This window comes from Phascolarctos cinereus, unplaced genomic scaffold (assembly GCF_003287225.1).
Source record: "Phascolarctos cinereus isolate Bilbo 61053 unplaced genomic scaffold, phaCin_HiC Scaffold_4;HRSCAF=312, whole genome shotgun sequence".
In the NCBI taxonomy this organism is placed as follows: Eukaryota; Metazoa; Chordata; class Mammalia; order Diprotodontia; family Phascolarctidae; genus Phascolarctos; species Phascolarctos cinereus.
In genome coordinates, this window is record NW_027555847.1 from 51,515,623 (window position 1) to 51,534,714 (window position 19,092).

General features: G+C 37.4%; 1 protein-coding gene across 4 annotated transcripts in view; it reads right to left on the minus strand.

Moving 5' to 3' along the window:
- Positions 1-19,092, minus strand: part of RAD18 (RAD18 E3 ubiquitin protein ligase) — a 179,026-nt gene that overhangs the window by 32,246 nt on the left and 127,688 nt on the right. For 3 of the 4 annotated variants that reach the window (XM_078152174.1, XM_078152172.1, XM_078152170.1), the window contains one exon: positions 5,395-6,233. The exons of the other annotated variant lie outside the window; for it this stretch is intronic. In XM_078152174.1, coding sequence (XP_078008300.1) covers positions 6,190-6,233 — 44 coding nt within the window. In that variant the 3' untranslated portion in view covers positions 5,395-6,189. Of the gene's footprint in view, positions 1-5,394; positions 6,234-19,092 lie in introns of those variants that run through there. 4 annotated transcript variants of the gene reach the window in all.

The following is a 19,092-nucleotide window of genomic DNA, read 5'->3' on the forward strand; positions in this document are numbered from 1 at the left end:
TAGCTCACGGTCTTTCCCACCTCTGCTACAATTCCATACATTCTCAGACAGTAACACCTTTTGGGGAAACAGGCCAATTTAAACCAGCAATTTGAAGTAGGGATGCTTCTCAGTCACAATGGGTTGGAAGTTCTTTGGTCTCTGTAAATGCTGTTTTTTGAGTCATCTTGGCAATTTTGGTTTCAGGGCAAGATGTAGACATAGCTGTCTCTACCTCCATTTATGAGTCAGGTCAATTTCTGATTTTAGCTCTTTTGGGACAGATGACATGCTTGGTGATAAACAACAATGCACCCATTGCTCTGTCACCATCAAACGCTCCAGTTTCAACAAGCACTCAGAAAACCAGGTCTATTGATGTGAGAGCTTACGGAAGCAGTCTTGAGATGAATGAATCCCTAATTTTGCAGCAAAATTCTTGGGAAAGGGTTTCAATATTTTCTGCCAATGAGAACTCTAGAGGGTGCTCTGTCTGGCTCTCTGTTACATGTCTGCTTAGGCCCATATCACATATGACAGACTCCCAAAGATATGAAATATTAAGCAAAAGCCTCTTATGAATTCTACTGATTACCTTACCTCATGGCATATTTTACCATTTGAAGACCAGTTCCAAAGTGCTGTGTAGCGTAATAAATACATTTAATTAAGTTATAGACAATGGCACTTTCACTTTGTTTTAGTTAGTATGTTATCTTTGTATTCCTGAATCAATGAATATATTCAGAATTTAATGGAGAGAGAGAGGAAGGAAGAAAGGAAGGAAGGAAGGAAAAGGAAGCAAGAATTTCCATATACAAAGTAGAATATAAATATTCAAAATAGAATACAAAAATGGAATTATGCATGAAATCACAAGTATATACCTTTCTGTGCGTTTTTTAGAATGTTTCAATTCAATGATCTTTCTTTCTTTCTTTCTTTTTTTTGGTAACCCAATTACTAGTACATCCTTCTCCCCTCAAATCCTGTTAAATAAAAAAAAATACAATACTTATATAAAAAAAAACATGGTCAAGCATAAAAACCTGTTTGCCATGTTAAAAAATGTGTGTATGTATGTATATGTGTGTAGATATACATGTACATGTATACCTATATACACAGAGGGAGCCAGGTGGTGCAGTGATAGAGCACAGGGCCTGGAGTCAGGAAGACTAAGTTAAAATTGAGTCTCAGACACTTATATTAGCTGTGTGATCTTGGGCAAGTCACTTAATACATTTGCCTCAATCTCCTCAGCTGCAAACTGGGGATAATAATATCACTTACCCCACCGAGTTGTTGTGAGGATCAAATGAGATAATTGTAAAGCACTTAGCATTGTGCCTGGCATAGAGTCATAATATCAATGCTAGCTATTACATATATAAATTGTGTATATATTACATATCATACATATATGTATTTATGTGTATATATACATACACACAAAGTTCTTTTTCTTTATAATGTTATTGTTATTGAATAAATTGATCTGGTTTTGCTCACTTCACTGCATCAGTTCACACAAGTCTTCTCAGGTTTTTCTGAAACCCTTTTATCACCTCTTATGGAGCAATATTCAATTATATTTATATACCATAAGTTGATAAACCATTCCCCAGTTGATAGGTGCCCCCATAGTTTTTAGCTCTTTGTCTCTATAAAAAAGAGTTGCTACAAATATTTGTGTACATGTAGATCATATTACTCTTTCTTCCATCTTTTTTTGGGTATGGTCCTAGTAATATAGGTCAAAAGCAATGCATAGTTTAGTGACTTTTGGAGAAGTTACAAATTGCTTCCAAAAATGTCTGGACCAGTTCACAGCTTCATAAACAGTGCATCAGTGTGCTTGTCTTGCTGAAGTTCCTCCAACCAATTGCCATTTTCCTTTTTTTGCCATCTTGGTTAGTCTGATGAGTGCAAAATGGAACTTTGGAATGGTTTTAATTTTAATTTCTCTAATAACAATTGAGAGCATTCTTTTCATATGGCTATTGATCCTTGGATTTCTTCTTTTGAGAGCTGCCAAGAGGTATATCCTTTGACCTCTTAAGTATATAGGGGAATAGCTGTCATTTTTATATATTTTAATCAGTTCCTTATACATATTGGATATCACACCTAGATCAGAATTCACTGCAAAGATTTTTCTCCCCACTTGTTTCCCCTCTAATTTTAACCACCTTAATTTTTGCAAAACCTTTTTGATTTTCTGTATTTTAAATTGTCCATTTTACCTTCCATGATCCTGTCTTTCCCTTGCCTGGCCATGAACTCTTCCCTGATCCATGCTTACAAAAGTATTTTCTTCCTTGTTTCTCTAATTTCTTTATAATTTAACTTTTAATGTTGAGGTTATATATCCATTTGGAGTTTATTGTGGCATATGGTGTGAAATTCTGGTCTAAACCTAATTTCTGCCAGACTGTTTTCCAGTTTTCCCAGTCAAATAGTGAGTCTTTAATCCAGTAATTTCAGTCTTGGGATTTATTGAACATAGACTAATTACTATGTTTGGTTGCTTCTGTATGATGTATACCTAATCTGTTCGCTGATTTACTTTTCTATTTCTTAGCCAGCACCAAATAGTATTGATGATTACTACTTTGCAGTATAGTTTGAGCTCTAGTACTGAGGCCCCTTTCCTTCCCACTTCTTTATTATTTCCCTTGAGAACTTCTCCCCACATGAATTCTATCCTTTTCCTAGCTTTCTAAAAGTAATCCTTTGGTCTTTAATTGGTATGATACTGAACAAATTAATTTAGGTACAATTGTCATTTCTATTACATTAGCATAGCCCAAACATAAGCACATTTTGGTTTGTTTTTATTTCTAGAGTGTTTTGTAAATATATTGATAAGGTTCAGTGTGTGTCTCAGTAGATAAATTATTAAATATTTGCATTCTGTTAACTATTTGGAATGGAATTTCTCTTTCTCTTTCTATTAGTATTTGTTGGTAATATATATAAAGACTGATTGTTGGGGGTTGTTTTATACTCTTCTACATTGTGGAAATTATTTCAATTAATTTTTATTTTTTGTTTGTTTGTTTGTTTGTTTTTGGCCAGGCAATGGGGTTAAGTGACTTGCCCAGGGTCACACAGCTAGTAAGTGTTACATGTCTGAGGCTGGATTTGAATTCAGGTCCTCCTGAATCCAGGGACAGTGCTCTACCCACTGCACCACCTAGCTGCCCCATTTTTTATTTCACTATCATATCATCTGTTAGGAGAATTTATTTACCTCTTTGACTATGTTTATTCCCACAATTAATTTTTCTTGTTTTATTGCTATAGATATTTCTAGCATTGTTTTCTTTCCCTTATTCTTTCCTTTCTTCTTCTCTCTCTGCTTCCTTCTTTTTCCTTTCTTTTTCTTCTTTCCTTCCTTTCTGTCTTTTGTCTCCCTTGCTTCCTTTCTTTCTCTTTCTTCTCTTTCTATCTTGCCCAAGCTAGAAGTTCAGTGGCCACTCATGGGCTTGATTCCCAATACTAGTTGGCAAAGAAGCTTTAAACTGTTCATTTTTTTTTCTGATCCTGGCCAGTTTGCCCCTCTTTTAACAGCCTGGGGCAGCCCTCTGCCCCTGACAGCAAAAGTTTCTAATAGTTTGCTCTATTTTGTCTTTATTGTGTTGTGATTTCTTCTTTTTCATTTTTAATATTGGCAATTTAGCTTTCTCCTCTTTTCTAACCATACTAAGCTAGTTATCCATTTGATTAATTTTTAAAACATAATAAGCTTTGACAATTCAATGTGTTTTTTGTTTTGTTTTGTTAATATATTCTTTGATTTTCAGAATTTCTATTGTGGTGTTTAGTTGAGGTTTTTACATTTATGGGCTTTTTAGTTTTTTTGTTTGTTTTTTAGTTGTATGCCCAATTAATTAATCTGCCTTTTAAAATACTCTTTTTGTTGATGTGCTTAAAGATGAAATTTCACCTCACAATTGCTTAGGTCACATCCAAAAAGTTTTGTGTTGTCTTATTTTCCTTTATGAAAATTTATGCTATTTCTATGATTTGTTCTTTGACCCATAGTTTGTTTGTTTTAGGGTCTAGTATTTGTTCTGAAATTAAGTTTTCATCCTTTCTTCAAAGGTCTTAACTCATTGTGGTTTGAAAATAATGTGTTTAATATTTCTATTATTCTATACTTGTTTGTGTGGTTTTAATAAAAAAGGGGAAATATGTATTTTTCAGCACAATTGAAAAATACATACTGCTTTCTGATCCTATTCAATAATCATCAATGCTCTATTACATCTAACTTTTCTAAAATTCTATTCATGTTTTTTGACTATTTCATTGTCTTTTGATTATCTCAGAATTAGAAAGGTGCATTGAGATCCCAAACTATTAAGGTTTTACTATTTCTTCCTATATGTTAACTAATTTTCCTTTATTTAGATGCTGTATCATTCATTACATACATACATATATATATATATAAAATTTATATTTATTTTTTGTTTATGATGCCTTTAATCATAATGTAGTTTTTTGTTTTTTGTTTTTTGCTTTTTGAAGAGGCAATTGGGGTTAAGTAACTTGCCCAGGATCAAATAGTAAGTGTCAAGTGTCTGAGGCCAAATTTGAACTCAGGTCCTCCTGACTCCAAGGCAGAGCTTCATCCACTGCACCACCTGGCTGCCCCCATAATGTAGTTTTCCAATTTATCTTTTTAAAATAGTCTTACTATTGCTTTGTCTGAAATCATAATTGCTAGCTCTGCTTTTTTTGAGTTCACTTGAAACATAAAAGATTTTTCTCCAGTTCTTTAACTGTTTGAATTTTGCTGTTTCAAGGATGATTCTTGTAAACAACAGATTGCTGGATTCTGCCATCTAATTCATTCTGTTAACTTCCTCCTTTTTATGAGTAAATTCATCCCATTCACATTCAGACATGATTGTTAATTGTGTATTGTCTTTCAGCCTATCTTTTTGTACTTTTCCCTCTGCCTCTGTCCCTTTCTTCCCCTTTTCTTCCCCAGTATAATTCCCTCATTCACTTTTTGTAGTGCTAGGCTGGATGAAGGAGCTCAGTGAAGTTTTTCTTTTTACTATTATTTTTTGGTCATACATTTTTGGTAAACCAAGGCAGGATGAAGGAGCTCAATAAAGTTTCTCTTTGGATTTTTTTATAATTGTTCAATCTGGCAGTGTTTGTAGATCATTATTTAAGTAAAAGTAGAAGAGTTGGGCTCCAGTGTGACCCATCATGTAGCCATCTTAGCCAGCTGGCCCTCACTTCACCTTTGGAGATCAGAGCAAAAGAAAGTGTGTGTGTGTGTGTGTGTGTGTGTGTGTGTGTGTGTGTGTATACATATATATATATGTATATATATGTATGTATGTATGTATGTATGTATGTATGTATGTATATACATCAGAGACATTTAGGAAATGTTTAATGATTGATTTTATTTAGTTATCAATGCAGCCTTATACTCAGGAAGCCACTTAAAAGAGACCCAGAAGAGAGAGGACTACAGGGAAGCCCTTAACTGGAATACACAGCTGTGCACCACTCTTGTGCACCCCAAAGAGTCATTCTGTGATAATTCTAAGTACCATTCTGTTAGGGGGAGACATCCCTAGATGGATATTCTGCAGAACCCAAAGTTATCTTGAGAGTACATTACCACCTGCCTCTCTCTCTATAAACCCCAAGTGGGAAAAATAAATTGGTTACACAAAGTACATTTCCATGACAGCAGTAACTAGCACCTGGGAAAACCCGCATCTCATTCCAATGTGAAGCATCAGAGAATTGACAGAGTGTGGAGGTAATTAAATGGACAATCCAGGCTTGAGACCTGAGGGAAAAGGCTTGGTGTTGCTAACTGTTACAGGCTTTGAACTATTCAGATCAAACTCCTAGAACAATTCCACATCCCTTTCACTTAGACAACGTCAGCCTATTTGAGGGCATATCCCCATACAGTCTCCTTCTTGCCCAGGATCCAGCTCCCACATTTTCCAGGCTGACTGGGCAGAATCTTGGGGCATTCTGTGCTGGCATCAGATGGCCCAGGTAAAGGAGAGGGAGGGAAGAGAAGTAGGTCCATGTTGAATAAGCCTTCAATCAAGCAGCAACAGAGCTCTGGGAATAGCAATGTGGTCAGACCCAGGGTAAGAGGGAGGCTGCTGAGAAGCTTGGACCCTTCTCTAGGAATCATCTCTAGAGGAAGTTCATTCAGGCGCATCCCACGTGCATGGCATCACACTTCTGCATGTTTCCTAACAAAGAGAGAACACATATATGCTGTCTAATTATCTTATCTGCTGATAACGAAGAGGTGGATATGGCAGAGTAAGGCAGTACGTACAGAGAAGTCAAAGATCAATTGGGATTGTTTAAGCTGCTCACTAGGCAGCCAGGATGGCCTAATAGGAAGGCTTAGGCCCAGTGCTCTATCCACCATGCCACTGTCTCTAACTTGGGTTCAGTTACCATATCTGACACATACTGTGTGACTCTGGGTTAAGTCACAACTCTCAGGTTCCCAGGCAACTCTCAACATTTACTATTAGTTGTCGGGTTGCTGCTGACCTGCATCAGCGGAGAACATTTTCACACTCTAAGTATCTGAAGGGCCGTCCTGTGGAAGAAGGATTAAACTTGTTCTCTTTGGCCCCACAGGACAGAACCACAAGCAGTGGGTGGAAGTCACAAAGAAGCCAATGTGGGCTACTCCATAGCCTTTAGATTTAGGAGCTGTCCAAAAGCTCAAGGTGCTGCACTAGGAGGGAATGGATTCCCTAACCCTGGTGTTCTTCAAGACTCCATATGTCAGGTATGTTACAGTGGGGATTTGGGGGTGAGGGAAAGGTATCAGTTGGTCTAGAAGGCCACTGAGGTCCTTTCCAATTCTCCAATTCTCTGAGTTATGAAACTATGGGTCCAGACTAAACATAAATGGACAAATACAGATGGACAGAGAAGTAGGTAGACGGATAAAGGAAATTTAGAAGTTCTGATAATAGGCTTCCAAAAGGCATTCATTCAATCATCAATTTATCAAGTGGTTACAGTGTGTAAGGCATTGTGCTAATTGCTGTGGGAAATAAAAAGCTAACATAGGACTTGGCTCACAAAATCTAAACTCCTTTATGTGGTTCTGCCTTAATCCTCTGCCCTAATGAGGACAACCCAGTACATTTTCTTGATTAACTCTTCCAATTATCATTTCAACTGTATCCCTGCCACAACATCTCGACCTTTAAAGTGTATTCTGACTCATTAGGGTTAGGGGCTAGAACTATGACTTAACTGATCTAGGGAATTCCTAGATGAGGAAACTTCAACTATCAATGTAGCAGTTGGCTCTTTCCCTGAAATTTATAGTCTTAAAAAAAAAATGCCAGAAGCCTGAGAGCTTAAGTGATTTACCCAAGTTTGCAAAACCAGTATATGTCAGAGGTAGAATTTGAACCCACGTCTTCCTGGCATGCTGCCTTTCACTTTAACTCTGTGACACAGGTGCATTTCTGTCCATTCATGAACTAACGTGTTTTTCCCGACGTCTGCAGGTCAATGTTATTTTCTTAGATTTTAAGTTTCATGTGCCAAGAAGCCATGGCTTAGGAAGATCTAAAATGCTTGCCAAGAAAAGGGCAAAAGTAATTTTTAAATTCAAGGTAGTGTTATTTATTACATTGCTACTTTCTCTGTAAAGTGTTTTGCATGGTGTCATGCACCATTGGGTATTTAAGAAACAATTTTGGCATGTGAGAATAGCTCATTCTCAACACCTGCCTGGAGGTAGGGATGACTGTAAATATTTTACATATGAGGAGCTGAAGCACAGAAAGGTTAAGAAGCTTACCTGAGGTCACACAGTTAACTATTTAATAGCAATTTTAATAGTTCCTTATGAAGAAATTCCGAGCTGCTCAATGGCTGAGACTCAGCAAAGTTGATATGATACTTAAACCTCCAGCTGCTCAAAATGGCTATTCACTTCATTGCAAACCGGAAATTACACGTGATCAGGAGACTAGGCTCTAATTTGAGCCCTTTCACTATCTTGATATGTGCCCTTGTTGTATATTTATCTGTGTTCATATGTTTTTTCCCCTCTCCCCAAGATCAGGAACAGTCAAGTTTGTATGCCTCATCCTTCATACATGGTTGGTGTTTAATAACTGCTCATCAAATTGCATCAACCATAGAAAAGTAACAAAATCAGAGCTGGAAAAGACCTCAGAGGCAGTTCAGTCCAACTTGTCCAGGAGACCATGCCTTCTACAATATCCCCATCAACTGGTTATCTAGCTTTTGATGTAAGATTTCTAGTGAGGGGCAACCCATGTCCTCTCAAGAGAGTCGATTCCACTTTGAGGTCACTTTAAGGAAGTTTTTCTTGACATTGAGCCAAAATATGCCCATCTTCATTTTCTATCCATTGTTTTTACTTCCATCCTCTGAGGGGAAGAAGGACAAATCTCGATTCCACATAACGAGCCTTCAGATATATGAAGCAAGTTACCATGTCCTCCAAAGTTCTCTTCTCTAGTCCAGGTTTTTAAATATTCCCATTTCCTTTAAGCAGTCTGTTTATTGCATCAACTGAGGGCTCTTCACATCTGACTGAGCTTCTCTGGATGTTCCTCAGCTTATCATGTCCTTCCTAAAATGTGCTGCCTAGACTCCAACATGGCACTGCTGGTGGGGACCAACCAGGGCAGGGTGCATGCAGCAGGATTGTCACCTTGTCTGTTTGGACTTTATGCCTCTCTTACAGCAATGCAAGATCACTTAAACTGAACTTGCAGTTTAGTAAATCCCGCTGGTCTTTCTTAGAGGAACTCATCTTACCATCCCTGCCTCTTCTTGAAGGCAAGCCAGTCCATTTGTAACTCAATATATCATCCCTATTCAATTTTATCTTCAGCCCAATATTCTAACCCCGCAAGATCTTTTTGGATCCTGACTGTTACCAGGGGTGTTAGTTGTCCTTCCCAAACTGGTTTTGTCTGTTGTTTTAGAAAGCGCATTATCTATGTCTTCATGCAAATAACTGATAAAAATGTTGAACAAAGGGCCCTGGAGAGACCAGTGGGATGGTCTACTACAGCTTTGGTGTCTAGACAGTTTTAGGCCTGCAACAACTCTCAATATGTATGTATTTACTTTATTGCTAGGCTTTTATCCAAAAGAGATCAAAGAAAGATGAAAAGGTCTTATGTGTACAAAAATATTTAGAGCACTTTGTTTTGTAGTGACAAAAAAAATGGAAGCTTACAGGATGCCCATCAATTGGGGAACGACAACAAATTCTGGCATATAAATGTGATGAAATATTATTGTGCTTTGTGAAATTAAGAAACAGATTACCTCAAACAGGTGGCCTGGAGTCAGGAGATCTGAATTCAAATCCAGCCTCAGAGACGTACTAGCTGTATGATTTGTAGCAAATCACTTCACCTCAGTTTCTTCATATGTAAAATGGCAACAATAAAAGTACTTACCTCCCAGGGTTGTTGTGAGGATCAAATGGGATATTTGTAAAGTGCTTAGTGCACTGCCTGGCACATAGTGTTACATAAATGTTATTGTTATTATTATTATTCTTACAGAAACACGAAAAGACTTGTAGAAACTGATGCAGAGTGAAGTAAGCAGAACCAAAAAAAACAATTTTTACTATAAAATCAAGATTATAAAAATGAACAATTTTGAAGACTTTTATAAACTGATGAAGGATGAAATAGAAAGAACCAGAAAAAGTTTACATAATAACAGAAACAGTGTAAAGACAAATGACTTTGAAAGGTGTAAGAACTCTTACCAATGCAATGGTCATCCATGATTCCAGAGGACCAATGACAAAAACATACTTCCCACCTCCTGACAGAGAGGTGATGGCTTCAGGGTGCCAAATGAGACTTTTTTTATTTTAATATAACCAATGAAGGAATTTGTTTTGCTTGACTATCCACATTTGTTAAAAGGAATTTGTTTTTCTTTTTCATTTCCAATGGGGTACAGTGTGGAAGAGGAAATAGATTCCTTTTAATTAAAAAATAAAAACTTTTAAAAACCCCAAAAAATAAAAACCATATGCTAGTGCCAATGTTTTAATAATTATGCACATTATAAAACTTTTAAGAGGTGGCAGACCTAGGTTCAATTGCCATCTCTGATACAAACTGGCTTGGAGACCATGAGCAACTCATCAACCTTTCAGTGCCCTAGGCCACTTTAAGTTGCAAAGAAGGTATCAGTAGACATTGGTAGAGGGAAGTCTCTCATCTGGCAGTTCCCTATATAAATTAAATCACATGGCCAAGCCCTATCCTTATCTTTCATAAAACAAGTGAAAAAAAAATTTTTTTAAAGGATAAAATAAAGATGAAATGACATTTGATCCCAAAGTCAATAAAGAGCTGCTGGAATTTACCGAGTAGGGGAGTGACAGTCACACCTGCGCTTTAGGGAAATCAGTTTGGCAATGGTGAGGAGGATGGATTAGAGAGAGAAGACACTTGAAATAGGAAGATGAATTACTGGACTATTGCAACAGTCTAGTTGACTAAGGCTCCAACAAAGGTGGGGAGTATGTGAACAGAGAGCAGACATATATTAGAGATGTTGCGGAGGTAGATATGACAATATTTGACAACCTTTTGGACATGTGTGGTGAGTGAAGAGTCCCAAGGTTTGTGAACATGGATGACTAGAAGAATTATGGTGTTCTCAACAGTAATAGGATAATTTGGAATTTGCAGTAGGTGGGTAATGTAATCAAATTAGTGATACAGATCTTAATACATCAATGACTGTTCAACCTATGTCACACATCTGTTCCACAGAAAATGAAGAGTAGAGGCAGGAGGTGATCGTACACTGGTCCTCTTAGAAAATGAAGGACAAACAAAAATGACAACTGATAGTAATTACATTCTCCAGACCTTTCAGTACCCTGGAAAGCAGGTTTCAGTTTCTTCTATAAAATGAAAGGAACTGGAATAGGTAATCTCTGAAGTCCCTTTCAGTTCTAACATTCTAACACAAAAAGGCAGAGAAAAAGGAAGGGAACTGCTATTCTTGAGCTGAGTGTTAACAAATAAGGAAGAACTTCTCAAAAGAAGCTGAAACATTAAGAATTCTGATACTAAATGAGCACTCTATCTTAAGAGTTTGTGATAGATAAGGAAGGAGAAGACGAGCATGCATTTAAGTTCACCTAGATTTGGAGAGAATAGATCTCAAAGAGTTCAGAAAAAAAGGATAGGTAGGATCACCTGGACTAAAATTCTAGAGGGGAAGTTGGGAAGCTCAAAAGATATGGACTTTCAAGAATTTAATAAATCTAAATTCTAAGATGTTTATTAAGTATCTACAATGTGTAAGGCATTTTCTTCAATTCTAATGACAAACTGTCTTGATAAGGAAGAAAAAAAGTTATCTAAAGAGACCAAAGTGGTTGCAAAGCAAATTCATCAATCAATATCTCATAGTTTGAGAAATGTTCCAATTAAGAGTGAAATGAGGTTAAAGATGTATGTTAAGCACAACAAAAATGACTTTAAAAAAAGCTAAATTGGAAATAAAAGAGAGATTAATGAAGGAATACAGTAGCTCAGGAACGATGGATAATGGAGGGAAGGCAGAACTACTCATGTGACCTTGGGCAAGTCCTGAATCTCCTCTGTAAAATGACGAAGTTGAACTATATAACCAGTTCTAGATCTATGATCCTATGAATCTATACTTGACTCCATACGGCTGATTTTTTCTGCCAAAGATAATTATCTTTGGCCTACAATAATATAAAACATCTAACAGAATCGAGTCCCAAGAAAATTAAGGAGTTAGTAAAAGAGAAAATAACTACCCTCAATGAGTTCAAAATGCCAGGACAAACTACAACCCAGAGTAGTGAAGGAATTATGATTTTTTACAATTCTTAGACAATAGGATAATTGTCATAGGACTGAAAGATAGGTAGATGTCCCAGTTTTCAGAAAAGGGAAGAAACTAGATGCTTCAAACTACCTACCAGTGAACTTGACTTTGATTCATCTCTTTTCTCTGTGTCTTTGCACTGGCCATCCCCTGTGCCTAGAATGCCCTTCCTCATCGATTTCACCTGATAGAATTCCTGGCTTTCTTTTAGACTCAGGTCAGGCGCTGCTTCTGACAGAAGCCCTTTCCAGGTTTTCCCCAGATGCTGGTGCCTTCCCTCCTTCTCTCTATTCTGTATGTTATCTTACATGTACCAATGTATGGCACCATTAGAATGTAACTCCTTGAGGGTATGAACTGTATGTACTTTTTCTTTGTATCCCTAGCACTTAGTGCCTGGTACATAGTAGGCACTTAATAAATGCTTGTTGGTTGATTCTGATGTGATTCTAGAAAGGGGTAGTTTGTGAGCATTTATAAAGGAAAGTGGGTTGTTATTATTATTATTATTATTATTATTATTATTATTATTATTTGGTGAGGTGATTGGGGTTAAGTGACTTGCCCAGGGTCACACAGCTAGTAAGTATCATGTGTCTGAGGATGGATTTGAACTCAGGTCTTCCTAATTCCAGGGCTGGTGCTCTATCCACTGTGTTGCCTAGCTGTCCCCAAAGTGGTTATTATTAAGATACAGTATAAATTCTTTTAATAGGCCTTGCCAGACATTTTTTTAATAAGGCCTCAAGGCTGGTAGATCAAGAGAATGTTGTAGAATTAATGTGCCATTGGATTTTCCTTAAATGGAGCCTTCTGACCAAAATGGTTGCTTTAATGGGAGTCACCATTATCTAGCTCTCACATACCCACTGCAGCAAAACCTTTTGAGTGAGGTGGTCATCCCTGCTTGGTCTTGCTCCTGGTCCCCTGGGTTCTTGTGCTGACGTCCACCTTCTACAGTTAGCCCCTCCTGGATATTTGAGATTCAGAGTGCTGTAACACCAGGGCCCTCTCTGACATGTCAGGACAGAGCGTCAGAGACTTCAAAGATGCCGCGCTTTGGCTTTCCTGCTCTGAGGACTATGGCATGGCACCATGCTAGTCAGTACCGTGCTGGGGAGTTTGAGTTTATATCTGTTCAGGGACGACCTTAACTCAGGCCGGTTCCCAGTAGTTTAGGTTCAATATGGGAACAAAATGAGACAGTCATTTGACTGTTAAGAAGAGATTTACTTAGCCACAACAGGAGAAGGATATTCAAGTATAAGCACTAAGGAGAACTTCAGTTGATTCAGCTGAGTGAAGCTCAGACTGTTATCTACCAGCCAAGCATCTAAGAGTCCTTCCAGCTGTCATGGCGACTTTGTATCCATGTAATTAGAACATGATGTCAACAGTCTGAGTCCTTAATCCCTTGAGCCAACAAAGTCTAAAGGAATGTCTCAATATCTTCTAAGAAAAAATTATCCCAACAAGGTGGGTGGGTGGGAGACAAGTATGTTAGAATATTGGTCCTATCATAGCACCAGACTGAATAATGATCAAGAAATCCAGTGGAAAAACTACAGTAATATTTTCCATCCAAGAACTGCATAAAAAGTCAGCCAGAAGCCCAAGGCCAATGGGATGACAGACATATGACCTTCAAGGCTTTGTGTCCAGAGGCACCAAGAGGGGAGATCTCATTCTTTCTCATTAGAAAGCCCCAGGATAGGAAGAGGATAATCACCAGCATGGTACTGACTAGCATGGTGCCATGCCATAGTACTCAGACCAAGAAAGCCAAAGCGCGGCATCTTTGAAGTCTCTGACGCTCTGTCCTGACATGTCAGAGAGGGCCCTGGTGTTACAGCACTCTGAATCTCAAATATCCAGGAGGGCTAACTGTAGAAGGTGGACGTCAGCACAAGAACCCAGGGGACCAGGAGCAAGACCAAGCAGGGACGACCACCTCACTCAAAAGTATATGTGAGGCAGAGCCTGGACCTGGCTCAAAGCTACTTAATTCAGGAACTTAAGCTAAAGAGATGAATAAATCAAAATACCAACTAGTATTAAAATTACTGAAAATCTAATTCCATAAAAACTGTAAGCCCAGACTCAAAGGCAAAATGGATTTCCATCAAAATTACATGAATATTAAAGCAAGATTTTTTTTTTAAAAAAAAGCTCATTCAGAAAGAACTGGAAATAGAATAAATAGCTTAGAATAGAAAGTGGCAAACATTATCCAAGAAACAGAATCAAGACAGCAAGATATGTTTGAACCGTAACAAAAGATTGAAAAAATTGAGTGTAAGATATTTGATATCAAAATAACTAACCAGGAAAACCAAATAAATCATTTAAAAATCACTGGACTTCCTAAAAATCATAATTAAAATAAAAACCCTGGAAACCATATTTCAAGAAATCACAAATGAAAACTGTCTATTAGAATCAGATACTACAATAAAGACAGAAAGAATCCCCTGATTATTTAAAAGGAACAGCCCTAGGAATATCATAGCCAAAATGTATAAGTCATACATCCAAGGAAAAAAATAATACTGCAAGCACTCAGAAAGGAGTTCAAGTTTCAAGGAATTATAGTCAAAATCACACAAGAACTGACACCTTCTACTAAAAACAAAAGAGCTTGGAATACAATATTCCAAAATGTAAAAGATAAAGGCTTATAAAACCAAGAAAAATTTACCCCCAAAAGATGAGTATAATCCAAAAAATGAACCTTTAACAGAATCAAGGACTTTCAAGCTTTTCTGATGAAAAGACCAGAGCTGAGTATGTACTTTTAAATACAAATACAAGAGTCTGGAGAAACCCAGACAGATACATTAATTTGAACAAATGAAAGGAGCTATACGATTATATAGTGCTACCATTCTTATTTTGGAGAAGAAAAAGTGGTTCTTTCAGAAATTTAGTGTCTTCAAAGGGTATTGAGGAAGTTAAATATACATATATTTTTTTTAAAAAGAGGTCCTTGGGGTGGATTGTTTCTGCTTAGAAGTGAGGGTAAAATGAGGGATATAATCATGTAGAGAAGAGAAAGAGGTAGTGGAACTTGCTATTTCTCATTATTGGGGTACATGAGAAAATAGATGAACAAGAGAAAAAAGATAGGGAGAGTGGGAATCAGGTGAACTTTACTCTTACCTGACATAGACAAAGGAGGATTTAACAAAGAGAGAGAGAGAGAGAGAGTGAGAGAGAGAGAGAGCACTAGCAAAAAATGGCATAAACATTAGTCAAACCCAACAGGAAAACAACCAGGCATAGGAAACGGGAGTCAAGAGGGAGGATGATTCTGAGAAGAGTTACAAGCAAAACAAACTCCCTGATCCTGTGAAGGGAGAAATAAAAGAGGGTAAACTACGAAAAGAATGAGAGTGTAAAGGCATCTTTTAGATTGCCTCTTAGACAACTGGGGAAAGGGTGAATAAAATGTGGCAGATGAATGTAATAAATATTGCCCTGTAAGGAATTACAATTGATGAAGTGAAGTAAGCCTACTGGCCACGAGCCTTGCTTCCAGCCTAGACCCCAAAATTACATCCAGGGAAGCAATTCCTGTGGAGACTGAACCTGGCAATTGTCTCTGTAGATGCTGCAACTCCCTCCCATTGGCAGCCACAGCTATTGATGACCTGGAAAAGAAAGTTCTCATCACCAAAGTCTTTAGCACTGAAAAATTGTTCAATCTCAAAAACAGATAAGGTTTTTTACCAAGCAACATGACACTAAAGAAGATGTATCTTCCTTGCTTGTGATATCCTAAACCTACTGGGGTTTCCATCTGCCCTATAGTTTCACTATCATATATGTGTTTTTTCCTCCTATTAGAATGTGAGCTACTTGAAAGCAGGGGCTATCTTTTCTATTTATGTCTCCAGTACTTAACACAGAGCTTGGCACACAGGAAGTGCTCAGTAATGTTTTTTCACTCATTTGTCCATCAATCCAGTCATTCACTCTTTAAAGGGCCTTTTACCAAACCAGTAGTACTTTGGATGCCAATAATCTAATGGAACTCAATAATCCATAGGTGTATCATCTGATGAGGGTAGACTACAGGGCTATCAACAACTCCTTATTCCCAGAAGTGATGTATGTTATCTCTTAAAGGAGCCTAAGATCATCTTAGCTTTTTTTTTATTTGTCACATCATATGGTTGACTCATACTGAGCCTGTCTACAAAAGCCCTCAGATCTTTTTCAAATTGCTGACATGCTTCCCTTATCTTATATTTATTAGTCATTTTGTGAACCCAAGTATAGTATTTCACATTTATTACATTTCACCTTCTTTGGTTCAGCCCAAAAGTTAGTTTTGGGGGTTTTTTGCACTTGATTTACCAACTCTCCAAAGGATGAGAAATCACTCATTATTTCTTTCCTAAGGATTTTTAATGTTTGATCATTTCGCTAACTAAAAGAACCAACCAGTCTATGCTGGTATTGAATTGATCAAAAAAAGTTTTTATGAGTTTCCAGATTCTTGCATGTTTTGTCTACTAGAGTAGTTTCAATAATCTGCCAGAGGGAATTATAAGGAAAGGGTAGTATTTCCAGAAGTTAAATATCTGCTTGAATAGCTTTTGCATAACAATGTTGTATAGAATGGATTGTTTTACTTAACTCTTTGATTTCTTCCACCATTATGCTGATGGGACATCACAACAAAAGTTGGGCCAAAATAAATAAATATCCATGGGAGTAAAGAGAGCAAATGTGGCTAGGCTGGTTTGGGAGAGGGTTCAGGTACACAATCTAGATAAGTCTGTACTGAATTAGTCTTAAGAGCCTAATGTCCAAAGTGGGCAGAATTGTCATTTTTATTATGTTATCTCAGCCTACCCACTTTAGGGGTTTGTACATGCTCCAGAATAAAAGCAAAGATCTGGACAGCTTAGGATTCCCCAAGCCAGTCAGAGTAGATGTCAATGTCCAGAATGAAGTCAGCTTCAATATATTCTCTAGACCATTATCAACTTTAGATGCTTGTTCAATGTAATTTCTCAGAGTATAGAGCTGAGGTACAGTACCTGTTCCTCATAATTCAGCTAATTAGAAAATGTTAATAATAAAGCTCATCTTCCTCCAGCCAACCAGAACCACACAGACAAAAACTGTTCACAGATGATAGTCCTAACCCTGGATAGCCTTCTTTTAAGTTCATACTTCTCCCAAGTTCATACTTCTCCCAATAAAGGGAACTAGATGAGAACACCAGTGACTCAGTAAAAATCCTGTTACTGAAAAAAAGTCTCTACAATACCAGGTATGCTCTCCACTACTGATGAGACAGAACTTTCTTATAAATTTAAATTTATTTATTTTTAGTTTTCAATATTCACTTCCACAAGTTTTCAAGTTCCAAATTTCTCCCCCTCCCCCCACCCCAAGATGACATGCATTCTAAATACCCCTTCCCCTGGTCTGCCTTCTCTTCTATCTCTCCCCCCTCCCTTCTCTTATCCCCTTCCCCTTCTATTTTCCTGTAGAGCAGGATAGATTTCTGTACCCCATTTCCTGTATTTCTTATTTCCCAGTTGCATGTGAAAACATTTTTTTAAAAACATGTGTTTTTAAAACTTTGAGTTCCAAATTTTTTCCCTTCCTCCCTCCCCATCCACCCTCATTGAAAAGGCAAGCAACTCAATATAGGTTGTACATGTGTAGTTATGCAAAACACTTCCATAGTAGACATGTTGTGAAAAACTAACTCTATTTCCCTTAATCCTATCCTGCCCTCCCATTTATTCTATTCTTTCTTTTGACCCTGTCCCTCCTCAGAAGTATTTGCTTCTGATTACCCTCTTTCCCAATCTGCCCTCCTCTCTATCACCCCCTGCTCTCTTGTCCCCTTCTCCCCCTATTTTCCTGTAGGGTAAGACAGATTTCCATACCCAATTGAATGTGTATGTTATTCTCTCCTTAAGCCAAATCCTATGAGAATAAGATTCCCTCATTCCCTCTCACCTTCCCCTGTTTCCCCTCCACTGTGAGAGACTTTTCTTTTCTGTTTTTTTTGTGAGATAATTTACCCCATTCTACCTCTCCCTTTCTTCTCCGAGTATCATCCTCTCTCATCCCTTAATTTTATTCTCCAGATATGACCCCTTAATCTTCAACTCACCCTGTGCCCTCTATCTATCTATCTATCTATATATACATACATATAATTTTTTTCCTTCAACTACCCTAATACTGACAAAGTTCTCATGAGTTACAAATATCATCTTTCCATGCAGGAATGTAAACAGTTCAATCTTAATAAGTCTCTTATGATTTCTCTTTCCTGTTTACCTCTTCATGTTCCACTGAGTCCATTTGAAAGTCAAATTTTCTGTTTAGCTCTGGTCTTTTCATCAGGAATGCTTGAAAGTCCTCTATTTCACTGAATGACCATTTTTTCCCCTGAAGGATTATACTCAGTTTTGCTGGGTAGGTGATTCTTGGTTGTAATCCTATCTCCTTTGCCCTCCGGAATATTATATTCCATGCCCTGCGGTCCTTTAATGTAGAAGCTGCTAAATCTTGTGTTATCCTGATTGTGTTTCCACAGTACTTGAATTGTTTCCTTCTGGCAGCTTGTAATATTTTCTCCTTGACCTGGGAACTCTGGAATTTGGCTACAATATTCCTAGGAGTTTTCCTTTGGGGATCTCTTTCAGGAGGAGATCTGTGGATTCTTTCAATTTCTATTTTGCCCTCTGGTTCTAATATATCAGGGCAGTTTTCCTTGATAATTTCTTGAAAGATGATGTCTAGGCTCTTTTTTTGATCATGGCTTTCAGATAGTCCAATAATTTTTAAATTCTCTCTCCTGGATCTATTTTCCAGGTCAGTTGTTTTTCCAATGAGATATTTCACATTGTTTTCTAATTTTTCATTCTTTTGGATTTGTTTTACAGTGTCTTGATTTCTCATAAAGTCACTGTCTTCCAATTGCTCTATTCTAATTTTTAAGGAAGTATTTTCTTCAGTAATCTTTTGGACTTCCTTTTCCATTTGGCCAATTTTTCTTTTTAGGGCATTTTCTCCTCATTGGCTTTTTGGACCTCTTTTGCCATTTGGGTTAGGCTGTTTTTTAAGGTGTTATTTTCTTCAGTATTTTTTTGGGTCTCCTTTAGCAAGCTGTTGACTTGTTTTTTCATGATTTTCTTGCATCACTCTCAT